The 18,598-nt window shown below is 47.0% G+C and overlaps 2 protein-coding genes across 4 annotated transcripts in view; both read left to right on the top strand.

Moving 5' to 3' along the window:
* Positions 1–1,124: 1,124 nt before the first annotated feature.
* LOC121273921 (zinc finger protein 229-like) overlaps positions 1,125–18,598 on the top strand; it is a 32,419-nt gene continuing 14,945 nt past the window's right edge. The window contains exons 1-2 of one of the 3 annotated variants that reach the window (XM_041181046.1): positions 1,125–1,149; positions 1,355–1,460. The gene's annotated coding sequence lies outside the window, so the exon portion shown is untranslated. Of the gene's footprint in view, positions 1,150–1,354; positions 1,461–18,598 lie in introns of those variants that run through there. The other 2 variants (XM_041181051.1, XR_005942123.1) reach the window with 2 other exon arrangements.
* On the top strand, positions 1,364–3,736 carry LOC121273923 (zinc finger protein 229-like). Its single transcript, XM_041181052.1, has 2 exons — positions 1,364–1,460; positions 2,287–3,736. Exon 2 carries the CDS (start codon positions 2,396–2,398, stop codon positions 3,599–3,601), a length of 1,206 nt encoding a protein of 401 aa, XP_041036986.1. The 5' UTR covers positions 1,364–1,460; positions 2,287–2,395; the 3' UTR covers positions 3,602–3,736.

The raw sequence follows: 18,598 nt of genomic DNA, 5'->3' as shown, positions 1-18,598 counted from the left end.
TGCGATGATGCCATCCAGTCCCAGCGCGATGATGTCATGAAGACTATTAAATACCAGCGGAGCCTTAGTGGTGAAAACAGTTTTGTTTGAGATGGCAGCAAGTCCATTACTGATAGATCAGCAAATGGAATTAATGGGAAATAAAACGAGACAGCTCATGGACATCAGGAATATTGTTGTGAATTATGAAGATGAACAACATGTCGAGTATATATGTCCCATCTCCCAGCACACTGACACCTTGTCCCTGTTTCTAAATTTTTCCACAGCGGGAGTGATCCCAGAGTAACTTTGAGGATCATAACCACATGGATGTTCAGGGTTGAGTATTTTTAGTTATCCTGGTGTCTAACACACATCAATAAAACAGGGAACTCCATGAAATGTGCTGCAGGTCTTTCTTTATCTGGAGATCAAATATCTGTTGCATAATTCTCCCAGCAGTTAACAGGTACTTCTGTTTTTCCAGTTTGGATAAAAGGTCACCGCCCTGAAACATTCACTCTGTTTCCCTCTCCACAGAAGCTGTTTGACCTGCTGAGTGTTTCTAACATTTTCTGTTTTGAGCTCGATTTCCAGCATCTGTAGTAACTTGTTTTTGGGTTCACAGTGGATCAGGTTTCTCTGACTTATCGTTCCCTGTTTAAAGATGATGAAGGAGCTTTTACAGAATGAGACAATAACAGTCCCCCTGTTCGACATGAGACTAAACTCACTGTTAATTCCTCCTCAGTAACAATTGTAAACACAAAACTTCCAGCCGGGATTGAACCAGGGACTTTCTCATGTAAAGTAAACGTGATAATCAGTGCACTAGGGAAATGAGTGTGAATCCCCCCCGGACAGAGGGGAACTGACCATCCATCTCTAGCTCTAATTCCCAAACAGAAAATGCTGCCAAGAATCAGCAAGTCAGGCTGAGTCTGTGGCCGCTCTCAGCGTTTGGAACCGTCACAATGCCCGGCTGATTGACCGCAGCTCTGGACCAATAGGAAGAGGGGGCGGGACTGGAGGTCCGAACGGGGCAGCTGGTCCTCCAACCAATCGGAGTGAATGAGGGGCGGGGCGCGAGTGCTGAGGTTCCGCGCAGGTGCAGTGCCGTTGTACCTGAAGCCCGGGGAGCGCGGGAACTGAAGGAGGCGGGAAAGGGTGAGTGACAGCCGAGTGCAGGAGAGAAATGGAGTTAGTGCGGACTGGGAGGTTTCATAAACACCCGGTGTAGGACTCAAGACCCGAATTGGAAACTCTCGGTCCCTGTTTGCATCAAACCGACAGCAGCTGCGGCCTCTTCCGATCTCAGACCCGGGGTAAGGGCCGCCCTCTGACAGTAATGCCTCTTGTTCACTTTCTGCAGGAGATTCCACCGGGATTCTCAGGCAGGAAACTCAAACCAAACATCACATCAAAACCTGACTGAATCACTCCATCCATAAGGACCTGGACATTATCAGCCTCTGAGTGTAAGTGTTGAGTTTCAGGTCATTACCACTCACTGTGTAAATTTCTTCCTCACATCCCCCGCCCCCTGTAGATCTTGCACCAAATCTGTGTCTTGTAATCCTTTTACTGTCAACTATTGTGAATGGCTTTTCTTTATCCACCTTATCTAAACCTACCATTAACTTGCACACCTCTGTCAAATCTCCCTTCAACCTACTTGGCACTCTCAGTTTCTCCAGCCACAGTGTCAGGAGTGTATACCATCTACAAGATGCACTGCAACAACACACCAAGGCTGGTTTGGCAGCACCATCCAAACCCGTGACCTTTAAAACTGAGTGACAAGGGCAGCAGACGCCTGGAACACCATCACCTGCAAGTTCCCCTCCAAGTCACACACTATCCTGACATGGAATTATATTGCCATGTGTCTCGGAGGGGAACTTGGAGGTGATGGTGTTCACATGCACCTGCAACCCTGGTCCTGCTGAGTGTTGCAGGTTGAGTGTTTGGACAATTCTGTCAAGGTTCTGGTCAAGGTCTAGATACATAAAGTCCCTCTGCTTCTCCCACCTCTCTCTCTCACTCTTTTTCTCTCTCCCTCTTTTTCTCTTCCCCTCTCCTCCCTTGTGAGCCAAAGTCTAGCTTAGGCCCAGACCGGGTGGCAGGTTCCCTTCCCTGAAGGGCATTAGTGAACCAGTCGGGTTTTTACAATTCAGCAGCTTTCATGGTCACTTTTTCCTAGTGCCGGCCCCACAAATTCCCAGATTTGTTCAGCTCGATTTCACAACCTGTCTTTGTGGGTTCTCTCTCACTCCCATTTTTCTATTTTGATCAATTTCACAGGGTATTAGAAGGGGAGGATTTGCAGTTGGGAAACTGAAACAAAACAACAGATTAGGATTTGAAAGAGCTTTTGGATTCATCGGGACCTGATAATCATCAGCCTTTGAACATGGAAGGAAAAAGCATTGTTCACACTGGGAGGGAACTGTGGAAATGTGGGGACTGTGGGAAGGGATTCAGTTACCCATCCCAGCTGGAAATTCATTGGCGCAGTCACACTGGGGAGAGACCGTTCACCTGCTCTGAGTGTGGGAAGGGATTCACTCGGTTGTCCCACCTATTGACACACCAACGTGTTCACACTGGGGAGAGGTCAGTCACCTGTTCCGAGTGTGGGAAAGGATTTCCTGGTTTATCCACCCTGCTGAGACACCAGCGGGTTCACACTGTTGAGAGACCTTTCAAATGCCCAGAATGTGGGAAGTGCTTTAAAAGTTCTCAGGAACTGATGTCCCATCAACGTGTTCACACTGATGAGAGACCATTCAGGTGCTCTCACTGTGGGAGCGGGTTCAAGGCCTCATGTCACCTCATTGTACACCAGCGCTGTCACACTGGGGAGAGACCGTTCATCTGCTCCAAGTGTGGAATGGCATTCACCCGGTCTTTCAACCTTCTGACACACCAACGAGTTCATACTGGAGAGAGACCATTCACCTGCTCTGAGTGTGGGAAGGGATTCAGTCAGTTATCCACCCTGCAGAAACACCAGCGAGTTCACACCGGAGAGAAGCCATTCACCTGCTCTGAGTGTGGGATGCGATTCAGTAGTTCAACCGCCCTGCAGATACACCAGCGAGTTCACACTGAAGAGAGACCTTTTCAATGCCCAGACTGTGGGAAGGGCTTTAAACGTTCTCAGGAATTGATGTCCCACCAACGTGTTCACACTGACGAGAGGCCGTTCAGGTGCTCTCACTGTGGGACTGGCTTCAAGCGATCATCTGACCTCAATGAACATCAGCGCACCCACACTGGGGAGAGGCCGTTCACCTGCTCCGAGTGTGGAAAGAGATTCACTCATTCATCCAATCTGCGAAGACACCAGCAAGTTCACACTAATGAGAGACCTTTTAAATGCCAAGACTGCGGGAAGTGCTATAAAAGTTCCAGGGAATTGATGTCTCATCAACGTGTTCACACTGACGAGAGACCGTTCAGGTGCTCTCAGTGTGGGACAGGGTTCAGGCAATCATCTCAACTCACTGTACACCAGCGCATTCACACTGGGGAGAGACCGTTCACCTGCTCTGTGTGTGGGAAGGGATTCACTCAGTCATCCCACCTATTGAGACACCAGAGAACTCATAAGTAACTACAGAGATTGGATTTTGCTGTTAATCACATCCAGGACTGAACCAGGTTCACTGGGGTCTGTTTCTGTTGTTGTTCATTAATGCCATCCCAGTTTTAGGGTATAACATTCTGAATAAAAGTTAAATACATCAGCTTTGTGTGAAATACACTGTCAAATATTTTTATTATTTGAAACACAAGTTGGTTCCTTTTGAAGGACTTTCCCTCTCACCCTGTCTCCTCCATCCTCACCTCCAACAACAAGTGTGAGGTGCTCAGGGAGCTTCTTTGTCACTAAGATTGAGACAATCTGATCAGCTGCCTCTGCTGCTTCCCTCCCTTCCACTAGCCCACCGGGACAAACTGTCTCTAAAGATCCCCCTTGTCTGAGCTCTGACCTTACATCTTTCTCCAGTTTCTCTCCCATCTCCCCTGATGCCCTCTCAGTGCTCTTGTCCATGAGAACCACCTCCTGCTCCCTTAACACTTATGCTCACTAAACTGCAGACAATCCAACTTTTCCATGTTAGCTGATATTGTCAATCGTTCCCTCTCTCTTTTGTTACTGCCCCTCCAGCTTTAAACCCACCGTCATTACCCATCCTAAAAAAGCAACCTTTGACCCCCACCATCTTTGCAAATTACCACCAGAGTCATACAGTTTTACAGCACGTCTACGCCAGTCATCAAGCCCCTATCTACTCTCACCCCATTTTCCAGCACTTGGCCTGTAGCTCTGTAAGCTGTGGCTTTTCAAGTGTTCATCTAAATACTTCTTAAATGTTGTGAGGGTTCCTGCCTCTACCACCCCCTCAGGCAGTGTGTTCCAGATTCCAACCACCCTCCGGGTGAAAAAAAAATACTCAAATCCCCTCTAAACCTCCTGCCCCTTACCTTAAATCTATGCCCCCTGATTATTGACCCCTCCACTAAGGGAAAAAGTTTCTTCCTATGTACCATTTCTATGCCACTCATAATTTTGTACACCTCAATCAGGTCCCCGCTCAGCTTTCTCTGCTCCAAGGAAAACAAACCCAGCCTATCTAGTCTCTCTTCATTGCTGAAACTCTCCATCCCAGGCAACATCCTTGTGAATCTCCTCTGTACCCTCTCCAGTGCAATCACATCCTTCCTATAGAACTGCACAGTAGTCCAGGTGTAGCCTAACTAATGTTTTATACAGCTCCATCATAATCTCCCTGATCTTGTATTCAATGCCTCGACTAATGAAGGCAAGTATCCCATATGCCTTCTTAACCACCTTATCTACCTGTTCTGCTGCCTTCAAGTATCTATGGACATGCACACCAATGTCGCTCTTATGCTCTGTACTTCCTAGGATCTTAGCATTCATGATGTACTCTCTTGCCTTGTTAGTCCTCCCAAAATGCATCACCTCACACATCTCCAACATCCCTTTCCTCTCTAAAGCCCTTGTACTTGGTGTCCCTCGAGGATCTATCCTTGGCCCCTCCTATTTCTTATCTACATGCTGCCACTAGGTGACATCATCCAAAAGCACCATGTTAGTTTTCACATGTACACTGACAACACCCAGCTCTACCTCACCACCATGCCTCTCCATTCCTCCACTGTTACTAAATTATCAAACTGCTTATCCCACATCCAGTACTGGATGAGCAGAAATTTCCTCAATTAAGAATTGGGAAGACCAAAGCCATTGTCTTCAGTCACCGCTACAAATTCTGTTCCCTCACTACCCAGTCCATCCCTCTCCCTGGGAACTGTCTGAGGCTGAACCACACTGTTCACAACCTCTGTGTCATATTTGACTCCAAGATAAGTTTCAGGCCAGATATTCACATCATCACTAAGACCAGATATTTCAATCTCCATAATGTCGCCTGTCTCCACCCCACCCCCAACTCATCTGCTGCACAAACCCTCATCCATGTTACCTTTAGACTTGATGATTCCAATACATCCCTGTCTGGCCCCTCACATTCACCCTGTCCCCACATGGAAACATGAGATCATTAAAAACTCTGCTGCTCTTGAGCTTTCTCACACCAAGTCCCATTCACCCATCAGCCCTGTGCTCTCTGATCTACACTGGCTCCTGGTCAAGCAATGCCTCCAGTTTATAATTCACGTCCATGTTTACAAATCCCTCCATGGCCTCATCCCTCCCGATCTCTGTAACCTCCAGTCACTCACCCTCTCTGATATCTGTACTCCTCTCATTCTGTCCTCTTGAACATCCCTGATTTTAATGACTGCACCATTGGTGGCTGTGCCTCGGTGTGAAGCTCTGAAATTCCCTCCCTAAACCTCTCCACCCCCTCCAGCTCTCTCTCCTGATTAAAGATGCTGGTTAAAATCTGCCTCTCCAATCAAGGTTTTGTCCATTTACCCTAATATCGCCCTCTGTGACATAGTGTCAAATGTTTCTTTACAAACCTCCTCTGAAGCACCTTGGGATGTTTTATTACATTAAACATGTTAGATAAAGACAAGTTGCTTCTGTTTCATGACAGCCAGATGTGCAAAGTAAGATTCCACAAACAACAATCACACAAGTAACTGATTAATCCAGGTTTTTTTTGGTGGTGTTAGGTAAAGCAAATGTTGGTCCCACTGCACCAGGAGAACTCCCCTGTGGACAGGATGTGGAGTTGTTGAGCTCTCCTGAGCTGAGAGTGGAGCTGATTGAGCTGTCAGGCCTGCAGTGTACCTTGAAGAACCGCTGTCTGGGATCTTTCCTCTAAATTCACTGACTCCCAGCTGAAGTTATTTCTGCAGTACAATAGTTAACTTTGAATATTGATACCAATTTAATCTTTGAAGTAAAATCTGCAACTTCAAATCAGCTGTAGAAGAGACAGAAAGTTGTGTTTATTTATCAGCTTTCACATCCTCAGAACATCCCAGTCAATGATGTATTTTGAAACTAAGAATAAGGAGAGGCAAAATAAACTAAATGGTACAATTTTAAACAGAGTGTAGGAAAAGTGTGACCAAGCTGTTTAATAAAAAGCTACTGGGGTCTTCAGTTTATTCATGGAGACATGGAGTACAAAAGCAAGCAAGTTATCCTGAATCTTTATAAATCACTGATTAATCCTCAGCTGAAATATTGTGTTAAATTCTAAGCACCACACTTTAGGAAAGATGTCAAAGCCTTGAAGAGGGTGTGGGGAAAATTTCCCAGAATAGTATCAGGGATAAGGGGTTTCAGTTCTCTGGAGAAGCTGGGAATGTTCTCTTTAGAGCAGAGAAGGTTAAGGGGTGATTTAATAGAGGTGTGGATGTTTTTGAGGAGTTTTCATCTGCAGAGGGAAAAATTGTTTTCATTGGCAGGATGGTTGGTAACCACAGAACACAGCTTTAAAATGATTGGCAAAGAATCCAGGATGGAGATGAGGAGGGATTATTTTGCTCAGTGAGTTCTGATGATCTGGAACACATTGTCTGAATGACGGGTGGAAGCAGATCCACAAGTAACTTTCCAAAGTGATTTGGACTGATCGCTCTGCACAAGTTCGGGGTTCGCACATGTGCAGAGCGCATTCAGTGACCACAGCAACAGACTCTCTGTCTGTTGGTTCAGGGACTTGAGTGGAACTTTCCACTGTTAAACTTATCATTCATTGTACATTAGGCCTCATCTACAATTTTGTCTCTCACATTTCCAGTGAAGAGGAGCATCTGTGGTTGGTTGGATGGGTCGCTTCAAGAAGCTCTTCACTGTCTGACTTTATTTTCTCTCTCGAAAGCCAGTTTATACATCTCATTTCTTGGGGTCTCATGTCAATCAATTATTCAATTGTCCATTAGCAAGGGACAGATATTCAAGGTAACCCCTCCTATTTCCATTGGAAGCCCATGAAGTCATTTTGAGGCTCATCACTTGCTGGGACATCCTGTTTACACTTTACTCAGACAGTTGGTTTACATATGGGTCATGAGATCCCCTCACCCAATCAAGCTTGTCTTGCTTCAGGGTCTCTGCCAGAGACATGTCCTTGGCAGAGAAACAGGCCTCACTGTCCTGTGTTTCTCAACCCAGGAAGCTTTCTTCATGAGAGAGAGAGACAGATAAAGAGAGAGAGACAGAGAGTGAGAGGGTAATTGCAATAATGTTCAATACATTTCTGAAGATGTTATAAGGTTATTAGACAGTGATTTCTCACAGATCTCCCCACCCGAGAAGGGAATATCCTTATTGACTTCTCACAACTGATTTCTAACTAACCCAAATGACCCAAACCTCCCTGTCGCTTGCCATTTTAACACTCCACCCTGCTCTCTTGCCCACATGTCTGTCCTTGGCTTGCTGCATTGTTCCAGTGAAGCCCAACGCAAACTGGAGGAACAACACCTCATCTTCCGACTAGGGACTTTACAGCCTTCCGGACTGAATATTGAATTCAACAACTTTAGGTCGTGAGTCCCCTCCCCCATCCCCACCCCCTTTCTGTTACCCCCTTCTTTTTTTTTTCCCAATAAATTATAAAGATTTTCCTTTTCCCACCTATTTCCATTATATAAAATATAAAAAAAAAACCACTAGAGCTATACCTTGAGTGCCCTACCATCCATTCTTAATTAGCACATTCGTTTAGATAATATCACCAACTTTAACTTTAACACCTATGTGTTCTATTGTACTATTGTTGTTGACATCTTTTGATGATCTGCTTCTATCACTGCTTGTTTGTCGCTACAACCACACCAACCCCCTCCACCTCTCTGTCTCTCTATCTCTCCGCCCCCCACACACACACCTTAAACCAGCTTATATTTCAGCTCTTTCCTGGACTCGAACTCAAGTTCTGTCGAAGGGTCATGAGGACTCGAAACGTCAACTCTTTTCTTCTCCGCCGATGCTGCCAGACCTGCTGAGTTTTTCCAGGTAATTCTGTTTTTGTTTCTAACTAACCTTGTTATTTCTAAGGTACCAGTTTGTTTTCCTAATTTCTTGATGACAAACCATAGATAACGTACTAAAATTACTAGAATGTTCAGAATCAGCAACATAAACCCTTGAGCTGCCACCAAGATTAAATATCAAAATTTTCCACTAAACTTTTATTCATCCTCCCCACCTGCCGATCATCTCACACAATCTAAATTATTGACATGTGGTAAATACATCTGGTTCAAACAAAAGTTCATGCATGGACTTTAAAGATTCACCAGCTCTCTGTTCATCTGCATCCACCTTGTGGATATTTTCTAACTGATTCTGGACCTTCTTCAATTTAATTTGTCCTTTCTGACCCTCTTTAGAAATCCTGTTGCAAATATACACGTAATCCTGGTCATACTCTTCTCCAAGCACCAGGATATCTCTCACTCCTGGCTGCCTGTTTTTTCTGTCAGTCGCTCCCTGTAATGTGTCAACACCTTCACTTCGGAACTTCTCCATTCATATTTAACTAAGACTGTTGCCTCTCAAGCCTATGATCTCGACCACTGTGATCCCACCCCTAACACCACTTGTGAGATTTAGATTCGGGAGTCACAGATTACTCGAAAAGAGGATTGAGCTCAGAAGTGATTTTAAAGTAGCTTATTGAGAAGTAACAGTTTAAATATGATGTGAAAGCTAAATAGGTGGGAAAAACACATGACCCGTGACAGTTGAGAACGGTTTACTGGTCCCAGAGGACAATGGATGGATGATACAGAGTGAATGCTGGTCTCTGTAGCTGGTGGTGGCAGTCTCCTCTGAACGGTTAACTGGTCTGAGCCAGAGTGTGGGTGTTGGGCTGAAGCCAGTATGGATCACTTCAAAATCTCTGTGCTCTCGAGAGCCTGTTTTAACCTTTACACAGACAGTTGGTTTACAGATGGGTCATGAGATCCAATTGTATCAGGGTTAGAAATGTCTTGTTTCAGGGCTTGTGCTGGAGACATGTCCTTGGCAGAGATAACAGGCCTGTCCTGTGTTTGTCTGCCAGCAAGCTGCTATGGAAGCTTTCTTCATAAGAGAGAGAGAGCTATTTCTGTAATATTTCGAACACGTTATTAGACAGCGATTTCTTACAGTCCGTTACTTGGATTGAACTTGTCTCCATTCCCGTGCCGAGGGGATTTCTGTACCAGGCGGGAGGGGTAACATTTGGGAACTCTCAATTCTCCACCAGTTCCCATCCTCTGGTGGATAATGGAGATGTCACTGTGAGCGATGTGCAAATCAGCACTTTCTAACTGGAGATGTGAATCACTTGAACATCTCAGACGCTAAATTGTCGAATTTGTACCAAAGATCAATTTAGGATTGAAGTAAAAGTTCAGAATCTTGTTGTAAACTAATTTCTGATGAGAGTTCCTGAATTATGGGGAAAGATCAGAGACAGTGGTCTTAAAGGGACACTGCAGCCCGAGAAGACAATCAGATATTGATCCAGAATATTAAACTCCAGCCCAGTTACAGAGATTATTAAAATCAGCAGAAACAAACCCAATTGTCAGAATGAACATGGTTCAGCCCTGGATGTGATTAACAGCAGCAATCACAGCAGAATCCAACTGCTGCAATCACCTATGAACCCGCTGGTGTGCCTGTAGGTGGGATGCCTGAGTGAATCCCTTCCCACACTCAGAGCAGGTGAATGGGCTCTCCCCAGTGTGAATTCGCTGCTGTGTCAGTGGATGAGATAACTGAGTGAATTTCTTCCTGCAGTCAGAGCAGGTGAATGATCTCTCTCCAGTGTGAATTCGCTGATGCTTCAGCAGATCAGAAGACCCAGTGAATCTATTCCCACATTCAGAGCAAGTGAACAGGCTCTCCCCAGTATGAACTCGCTGGTGTCTCAACAGGTAGGCTGACTAAATGAATCCCTTCCCACACTCGGAGCAGGTGAACAGCCTCTCCCCAGTGTGAACTCGCTGGTGCACTTTGTGGTCGGCTGAAGACCTGAATCTCTTTCCACAGAAAGTACAGCTGAACGGCCTCTCCTCAGTGTGAATTCGCTGGTGCTTCAGCAGGTCAGAGGATCAAATGAATCCCTTCCCACAATCAGAGCAGGTGAAAGAAGTCTCCCCTGTGTGAACTCGCTGGTGTGTCAGCAGGTTGGATAACTGAGTGAATCCTTCCCACACTCAGAGCAAGTAAATGGCCTTTCCCCAGTGTGAACTCGCTTGTGTACTTTGAGGTGGAAGGAAGACCTGAATCTCTTTCCACAGGAAGTACAGCTGAACGGCCTCTCCTCAGTGTGAATTCGCTGGTGCTTCAGTAACTCAGAGGATTCAGCGAATTCTTTTCCACATTCAGGGCAGGTGAACAGCCTCCTTCCCGTGTGAACCCGCTGGTGTCTCAGTAGGTAGGCTGACTGAGTGAATCCCTGCCCACACTCAACGCAGGTGAACGGTCTCACTCCAATGTGACTTTGTTGATGAATTTCCAGTTAGGATGGGTAATTGAATTCCTTCCCACAATCCCCACATTTCCACAGTTTCTCCATGGTGCCTGTGTCCCTCTCTCTCTCCAGGTGTGATGATCAGTTGAAGCCTTGTCCACAGTAGAACAAGTGTACAGTTTCTCCCCACTGTGAATGGTGTGATGTTTTTTTCAGGCTGTGTAACTGGTTAAAGCTCTTTCCACAGTCAGTTCACTGGAACACTCTCACTCGGGTGTGTCTGTGTCTCGGTGCTTTTCCAGACTCACTGATATTTGAAATCTTTCCCCACAGACAGAACAGACAAACATTTCTCCCTCCACATTCAATGATCGACTGTACTCAGGTGCTGATGAATCGAGTGACTGTGTCAGATCTTGATGTGATGTTTGGTTTGACTTTCCCATTGGCAAATCCTCCCCTTCTAATTCTCTGTAAAAGGAGTTTACAAAAGTCATCACTGTAAGAACAGGATAGAAATTCAGAACACACAATTCTAGTTTCTATGGAACATTTTTTCCTCTCTTGTTCCCCCAAAGCTGCAAATCCCCATCCCACACACTCTCTCTCCCCTGTGCTGAAATCCAAATACAGCTTTGGACAATTCTTTCCATATCTTTTTAACAGATGTGTAGAATGAGAGATAACAATTTTTTTGATCATTCACTTCAGTCATTATTCGTGAGAAAACATTAATCTGAAACCCCCTGACCGACCATACAGAATAGCAGACGTTAACCTTGTGTCCAAAACTTACTATGTGGAGATTTAATGAGCGATTGTGAAGGTGGTTTCTCCAAACCTCCCAGGTTTCCTTCCTTCTCTCCCTCTCTAACTAAGCTAAACCTGGGGTCAGTCTCATGGCCCATTCTGGTTCCTGCTTCTCTTCCTGATGACTAACTCCAATTAAACACTGAGAAGACTGAAGGCACTGTTTTCAGTCCCTGCTCCAATCCCTTGACACCAACTCCATCTCTCTCCCTGGGAACAGTCTGCGATTAAGCCAGTCTGTTCACAACCTCGGTGCTACATTTGATCTTGAGATGAGCTCCTTACCTCATATCTGTAAGACGACCTGTTTCCATCTCTGTAATATCACCTACCCTCACCCTGTTTCAGTGCATCTGCTGCTGAAACCCTCATTGCTGTCGTTATCTCCAGACTTGAGCGACTATCCCAACACACTCCTGGCTGATTCTACTCTCCGTAAACTTGAAGCCATCCAAAGATCTGATGTCCATGTCTTCACTCACAGTGAGGCCCATTCCCCCAAAACCCCTCTGCTTCCTGACCTGTCATGGCTCCCGGTCAAGCAACAACTTGATTTGAAAATTCTCAACCTTGTTTTCAAATCCCTCCATGGCCTCACCCTTCCCTATCTCTGTAATCATCTCCAGCCCCAAGACCCTCTGAGATATGTGCACTGCTGTAATTCTGGTCTTGTCCATTCCCTATTTTAATCGCCCCACCATTAGTGACCGTACCTTCAGTTCCCTCACCCCACCCTCTGAAATTCTCCCCCTACACCTCTCCCTCTGTCTAACACAATGTCCTCCTTGAAGACACTTGAGTATTGGTGGTAATGAGGCATTCCATCAAAACATTTTTTATCTTGTAATCATCAGGACAGACGCAAGAATCCCAACTTCAAGGATTATTAGTTGGGCTTGTAATGTGTCCCGCTTACACCTGCTAGAAGCTACATATATTCAAACACAGGGATCTGTCCTTTGCAGGCAGAAGGGACATGTCCAGGTGTGGCACCATTTTTCAAAATAAACAGAAGCACGGCGGGGAGGGGGGGTGGTGGGGAATGATGGCTCCCTGGTGAATTCCCCATGCCGACGCCTTGACCTATGAGAGCCGACTGGTCAACCAGTCATCACCCTTTCCTCTTGCAGTATAAATTCTCAGTTTTTTTGTTTTGATCTCTGTGTTTAATTGACTGCCACTGCTCTTCAAGAAATGCCTACCTCCTTGAAGAAGTTCTGTTCCTCTCTGCGACAAGATTTCCGTATCTCTCTGTTGTCTTGCTCACCTTCCTTGCTTTCCATTTCCCTCCTGGTGTTTGACAAGGTGTTTACTAAAACCCGCTTTCACAGTCATATCTCCTTTCTCAGTGACTGTCTCCGTCTCCGACTTACCCCACGTGGATTTCAACTGAAATTCCACCCCTCATGTTTCGAACCCACCCAGGATTACAGGTATCTCCGGGACATAAAACGTTTCTCGGACTGCTGTTCCCGTCACATTCTGAAATCCACACTCAGTGCCATGCGCCGCCATATGAACACACTCGACCTCTCCGTCCAGCAGCACCTCCGTACCCTTTTTCAAAGCTGCACGTGCCCCCAGTTTCATTTTATCCTTCGGCTCATCCGACGCCTCAACAAGAAACTTTTTCTCTTTCTCTCAAGTGCTAAGGAACACAAGCTCCAACAACTCATCGACAACAACAACCATCCAGGACCCTCCACCCCTGCCTGTCCCTCCGTCCCCACCCCATCTTCCAATCCCAGCCCCAGTCGTGTATTCACTATACCCCCTGACCTTCCTCTCTCCGATGCTGAACGTTCAGTGCTCAGCAAAGGACTTAGTTTCATACCCTTACGCCCTCACCTCAATGAATTTCGGGCTCGGCATGATACTGAACTCTTCTTCCGCCGTCTTCGTCTCCGGGCTCACTTCTTTGGGCAGGAGTCCTCTCCCAGTTCAACGGATCCTTTTACCCATCTCCAATATTCTCCCTCCACCTGGACCCCTCCCTCTGGATTCTTACCTTCTCTTGATCTTTTCATTGAGAACTGTTGGCGCGACATTAGTCGTCTCAATTTCTCTGCTCCTCTCACCCATTCTAACCTGTCTCTCTCTGAACTTACTGCACTCCATTCTCTCAGGTCCAACCCTGACATTGTCATCAAACCCGCTGACAAGGGTGGTGCTGTTGTTGTCTGGCGCACTGACCTCTACCTCGCGGAGGCTGAGCGTCAACTCGCAGACACTTCCTCCTACCTCTCCCTGGACCATGACCCCACCACTGAACATCAAGCCATTGTTTCCAGGACTGTCACTGACCTCATCTCCTCTGGGGATCTTCCTCCCACAGCTTCCAACCTGATAGTTGCCCAACCTCGGACGGCCCGCTTCTATCTCCTACCCAAAATCCACAAACAGAACTGTCCCGGTAGACCGATCGTCTCAGCTTGCTCCTGCCCCACAGAACTCATTTCTCGTTATCTTGACTCCCTTCTCTCTCCCCTTGTCCAGTCCCTTCCCACCTACATCCGTGATTCCTCTGACATCTTACGTCACATCAACAATTTCCAGTTCCCTGGCCCCAACCGCTTCCTCTTCACCATGGACGTCCAATCCCTCTACACCTCCATCCCCCACCAGGATGGTCTGAGGGCCCTTAGCTTCTTCCTCGAACAGAGGCCCGAACAATCCCCATCCACCACTACTCTCCTCCGTCTGGCTGAACTTGTTCTCACGCTGAACAATTTCTCCTTCAACTCCTCTCACTTCCTCCAAATAAAAGGTGTGGCTATGGGTACCCGCATGGGCCCCAGCTATGCCTGTCTCTTTATGGGGTATGTGGAACATTCCTTGTTGCAGTCCTACTCCGGCCCCCTTCCACAACTCTTTCTCCGGTACATCGATGATTACTTCAGTGCCGCTTCATGCTCTCGTCGGGACTTGGAAAAATTTATTAATTTTGCTTCCAATCTCCACCCCTCCATCATTTTCACGTGGTCCATCTCTGACACTTCCCTTCCCTTCCTTGACCTCTCTGTCTCAATCTCTGGTGATAGACTGTCCACCAATATCCATTACAAACCCACCGACTCCCACAGCTATCTCGATTACAGCTCCTCACACCCTGCTTCCTGTAAGGACTCCATCCCATTCTCTCAGTTCCTTCGCCTCCGTCGCATCTGTTCCGATGATGCTACATTGAAAAACAGTTCCTCTGACATGTCCTCCTTCTTCCTTAACCGAGGTTTTCCACCCACGGTCGTTGACAGGGCCCTCAACCGTGTCCGGCCCATCTCCCGAGCATCCGCCCTCACGCCTTCTCCTCCTTCCCAGAAACATGATAGGGTCCCCCTTGTCCTCACTTATCACCCCACCAGCCTCCGAATTCAAAGGATCATCCTCCGCCATTTCCGCCAACTCCAGCATGATGCCACCACCAAACACATCTTCCCTTCACCCCCCTTATTGGCATTCCGTAGGGATCGCTCCCTCCGGGACACCCTGGTCCACTCCTCCATCACCCCCTACTCCTCAACCCCCTCCTATGGCACCACCCCATGCCCACGCAAAAGATGCAACACCTGCCCCTTCACTCTCTCCTCACTGTCCAAGGACCCAAACACTCCTTTCAAGTGAAGCAGCATTTCACTTGCATTTCCCCCAACTTAGTCTACTGCATTCGTTGCTCCCAATGTGGTCTCCTCTACATTGGAGAGACCAAATGTAAACTGGGCGACCGCTTTGCAGAACACCTGCGGTCTGTCCGCAAGAATGACCCAAACCTCCCTGTCGCTTGTCATTTTAACACTCCACCCTGCTCTCTTGCCCACATGTCTGTCCTTGGCTTGCTGCATTGTTCCAGTGAAGCCCAATGCAAACTGGAGGAACAACACCTCATCTTCCGACTAGGGACTTTACAGCCTTCCGGACTGAATATTGAATTCAACAACTTTAGGTCGTGAGCTCCCTCCCCCATCCCCACCCCCTTTCTGTTTCCCCCTTCCTTTTTTTTCCCAATAAATTATAAAGATTTTCCTTTTCCCACCTATTTCCATTATATAAAAAAAAACCCCACTAGAGCTATACCCTGAGTGCCCTACCATCCATTCTTAATTAGCACATTCGTTTAGATAATATCACCAACTTTAATTTTAACACCTATGTGTTCTATTGTACTATTGTCGTTGACATCTTTTGATGATCTGCTTCTATCACTGCTTGTTTGTCCCTACAACCACATCCCCCCCACCTCTCTCTCTCTCTATCTCTCCGCCCCCCACATACACACCTTAAACCAGCTTATATTTCAACTCTTTCTTGGACTCGAACTCAAGTTCTGTCGAAGGGTCATGAGGACTCGAAACGTCAACTCTTTTCTTCTCCGCCGATGCTGCCAGACCTGCTGAGTTTTTCCAGGTAATTCTGTTTTTGTTTAGTATAAATTGTTGTTGGCTTTGAAATTTGGTTTTCTTTCATCTGTACGGATGAGTGTAACAGGAAAAGCTTCAACAGTATGTTTCTTTCCAGCAATACTTAAATTCCGCACTACTGAATGACTGTGGGTTTACAATTCTCTTGTTGCTGATCTAAAACTCCTGGTGAACACACATTTGATGGATGTCTCCCTCGGGCGATGTTGTTCATTGTCCCCGGGAGGATGGGGTCGCGCATGCGCGCCTCGCTCCAGTTGCCCGGATAAAGATGGCGGCCGTTCACTCGGACTTTACTCCAAAGCCGAGCGAACGCGGCGATGTTTCCTTATTGAGGGTTTGGGGCCAACACCGTGACTTTCTGAAGTCAAACAACTCACCCGCCGGCCCTATCTACGTTCACTGGTTTATTTTCGGCTCTGGATCCGCACTCGATCTTTGCAAAACTCGCATTTTTCCAAGGAATGCGCATGCTTCAGCTCACAATGATTGACGGCAGCTCCGGACCAATAGGAACAGGGGGGGGGGGGGGGGCTGGAGGACCGAGCGTGAGGAGTTGGTCCTCCACCAATCGGAGTGAGTGAGGGGGCGGTGCCGGGTGAGAATGGAGCATGCGCATTGCCGGCGCGGGATCGGGATGAAGGCAAAAGCAAAGAACTGCGGACGCTGCAAATCCAAAACAAAAACAAAAATACCTGGAAAAACTCAGCAGGTCTGGCAGCATCGGTGGATGAAGGGGGTCGGGTTGCAAGTCCAGCGGGTGAGAAAGGCTCGAGTGCAGGAGAGGAATGGAGCTGGAGGGTGGACTGGGAGGGTTCACAAACACCTGGTGTAGGACTCCAAACCCGGATTAGAAACTCCCGGAGCCCAGTTTACACCAAACATTCCTTGTTTCCGTCCTACTCTGGCCCCCCCCCCCACAACTCTTTGTCCGGTACATCAATGATTGCTTCGTGCTCTTGTCTGGACCTGGAAAAATTTATTGATTTTGCATCCAATCTCCACCCCTCCATCATTTTCACATGGTCCATCTCTGACACTTCCCTTCCTTGACCTCTCAGTCTCAATTTCTTGTTATAGACTATCCACCAATATCCATTACAAGCCCACAAATTCCCACAGCTACATCGACTACAGTTCCTCACACCCCACTTCCTGTAAGGACTCCATCCCATTCTCTCAGTTCCTTCGCCTCCGTCGCATCTGTTCTGATGATGCCACTTTCAAAAACAGTTCCTCTGACATGTCTTCCCTCTTCCTTAAGCGAGGTTTTCCACCCACGGTGGTTGACAGGGCCCTCAACCGTGTCCGGCCAATCTCCTGCGCATCCACCCTCACTCCTTCCTCTCCCTCCCAGAACCATGATAGGGTCTCCCTTCTTCTCACTTATCAACCCACCAGCCTCTGCATGCAAAGGATCATCCTCCACCATTTACGCTAACTCCAGCATGATGCCACCACCAAACACATCTTCCCTTCACGCCCCCTGGCAGCATTCCGTAGGGATCGTTCCCTCCGGGCACCCTGGTCCACTCCCCCTACACCTCAATCCCCTCCCACGGCACCTTCCCATGCAACCACAGAAGGTGCGACACCTGCCCCTTTACTTCCCCCCTCCTCACCGTCCAAGGGCCCAAACACTCCTTTCAACTGAAGCAGCATTTCACTTGCACTTCCTTCAATTTAGTCTACTGCATTCACTGCTCCCAATGTGGTTTCCTCTACATTGGAGAGACCAAACGCAGACAGGGTGACCGCTTTGCAGAACACCTTCGGTCTGTCCACAAGCATGACCCAGACCTCCCTGTTGCTTGCCATTTTGAAACTCCACCCTGCTCTCATGTCCGTCCTTGGCCTGCTGCATTGTTCCAGTGAAGCTCAACGCAAACTGGAGGAACAGCACCTCATCTGCTGACTAGGCACTTTACAGACTTCTGGACTGAATATTGAGTTCAACGCCTTTAGATTATGAACTCTCTCCTCCATCCCCAACCCCTTTCCTAACCCCCATTTTCCAACAAATTATATAGGTTTTTCTTTTCCCACCCATTTCCATTATTTTTCAATGTATTTCCATCCATTGTTTTATCTCTACCTTTTAGCCTACTTCAATCCCTTCCCCTACCCCACCCCCAATAGGGCTATTTGTACCTTGCTCATCCTGTTTTCTACCCTTAATGTCACCATTAGCACATTCCTTAGATAATATCACCACCTCTTTGTCCTTTTGTCTATGACATCTTTTGGCTATCTCCACCCATCACTGGCCCTCTATCCAGCTCTACCTGTCCCACCTCCTCCCCCTTAAACCAGCTTAAATTTCACCTATTTTCTATTTTTCCAGACTCAAAATATTAGCTGTATTCCTCCCTGCAGATGCTGTCAGACCTGCTGAGTTTTTCCAGGTATTTTTGTTTTTGTTTTGGATTTCCAGCGTCCGCAGTTTTTTTGCTTTTACACTGA

This window comes from Carcharodon carcharias, assembly GCF_017639515.1.
Source record: "Carcharodon carcharias isolate sCarCar2 chromosome 27 unlocalized genomic scaffold, sCarCar2.pri SUPER_27_unloc_3, whole genome shotgun sequence".
Classification (NCBI taxonomy): Eukaryota; Metazoa; Chordata; class Chondrichthyes; order Lamniformes; family Lamnidae; genus Carcharodon; species Carcharodon carcharias.
This window is presented reverse-complemented; position numbering and strand designations above follow the sequence as displayed.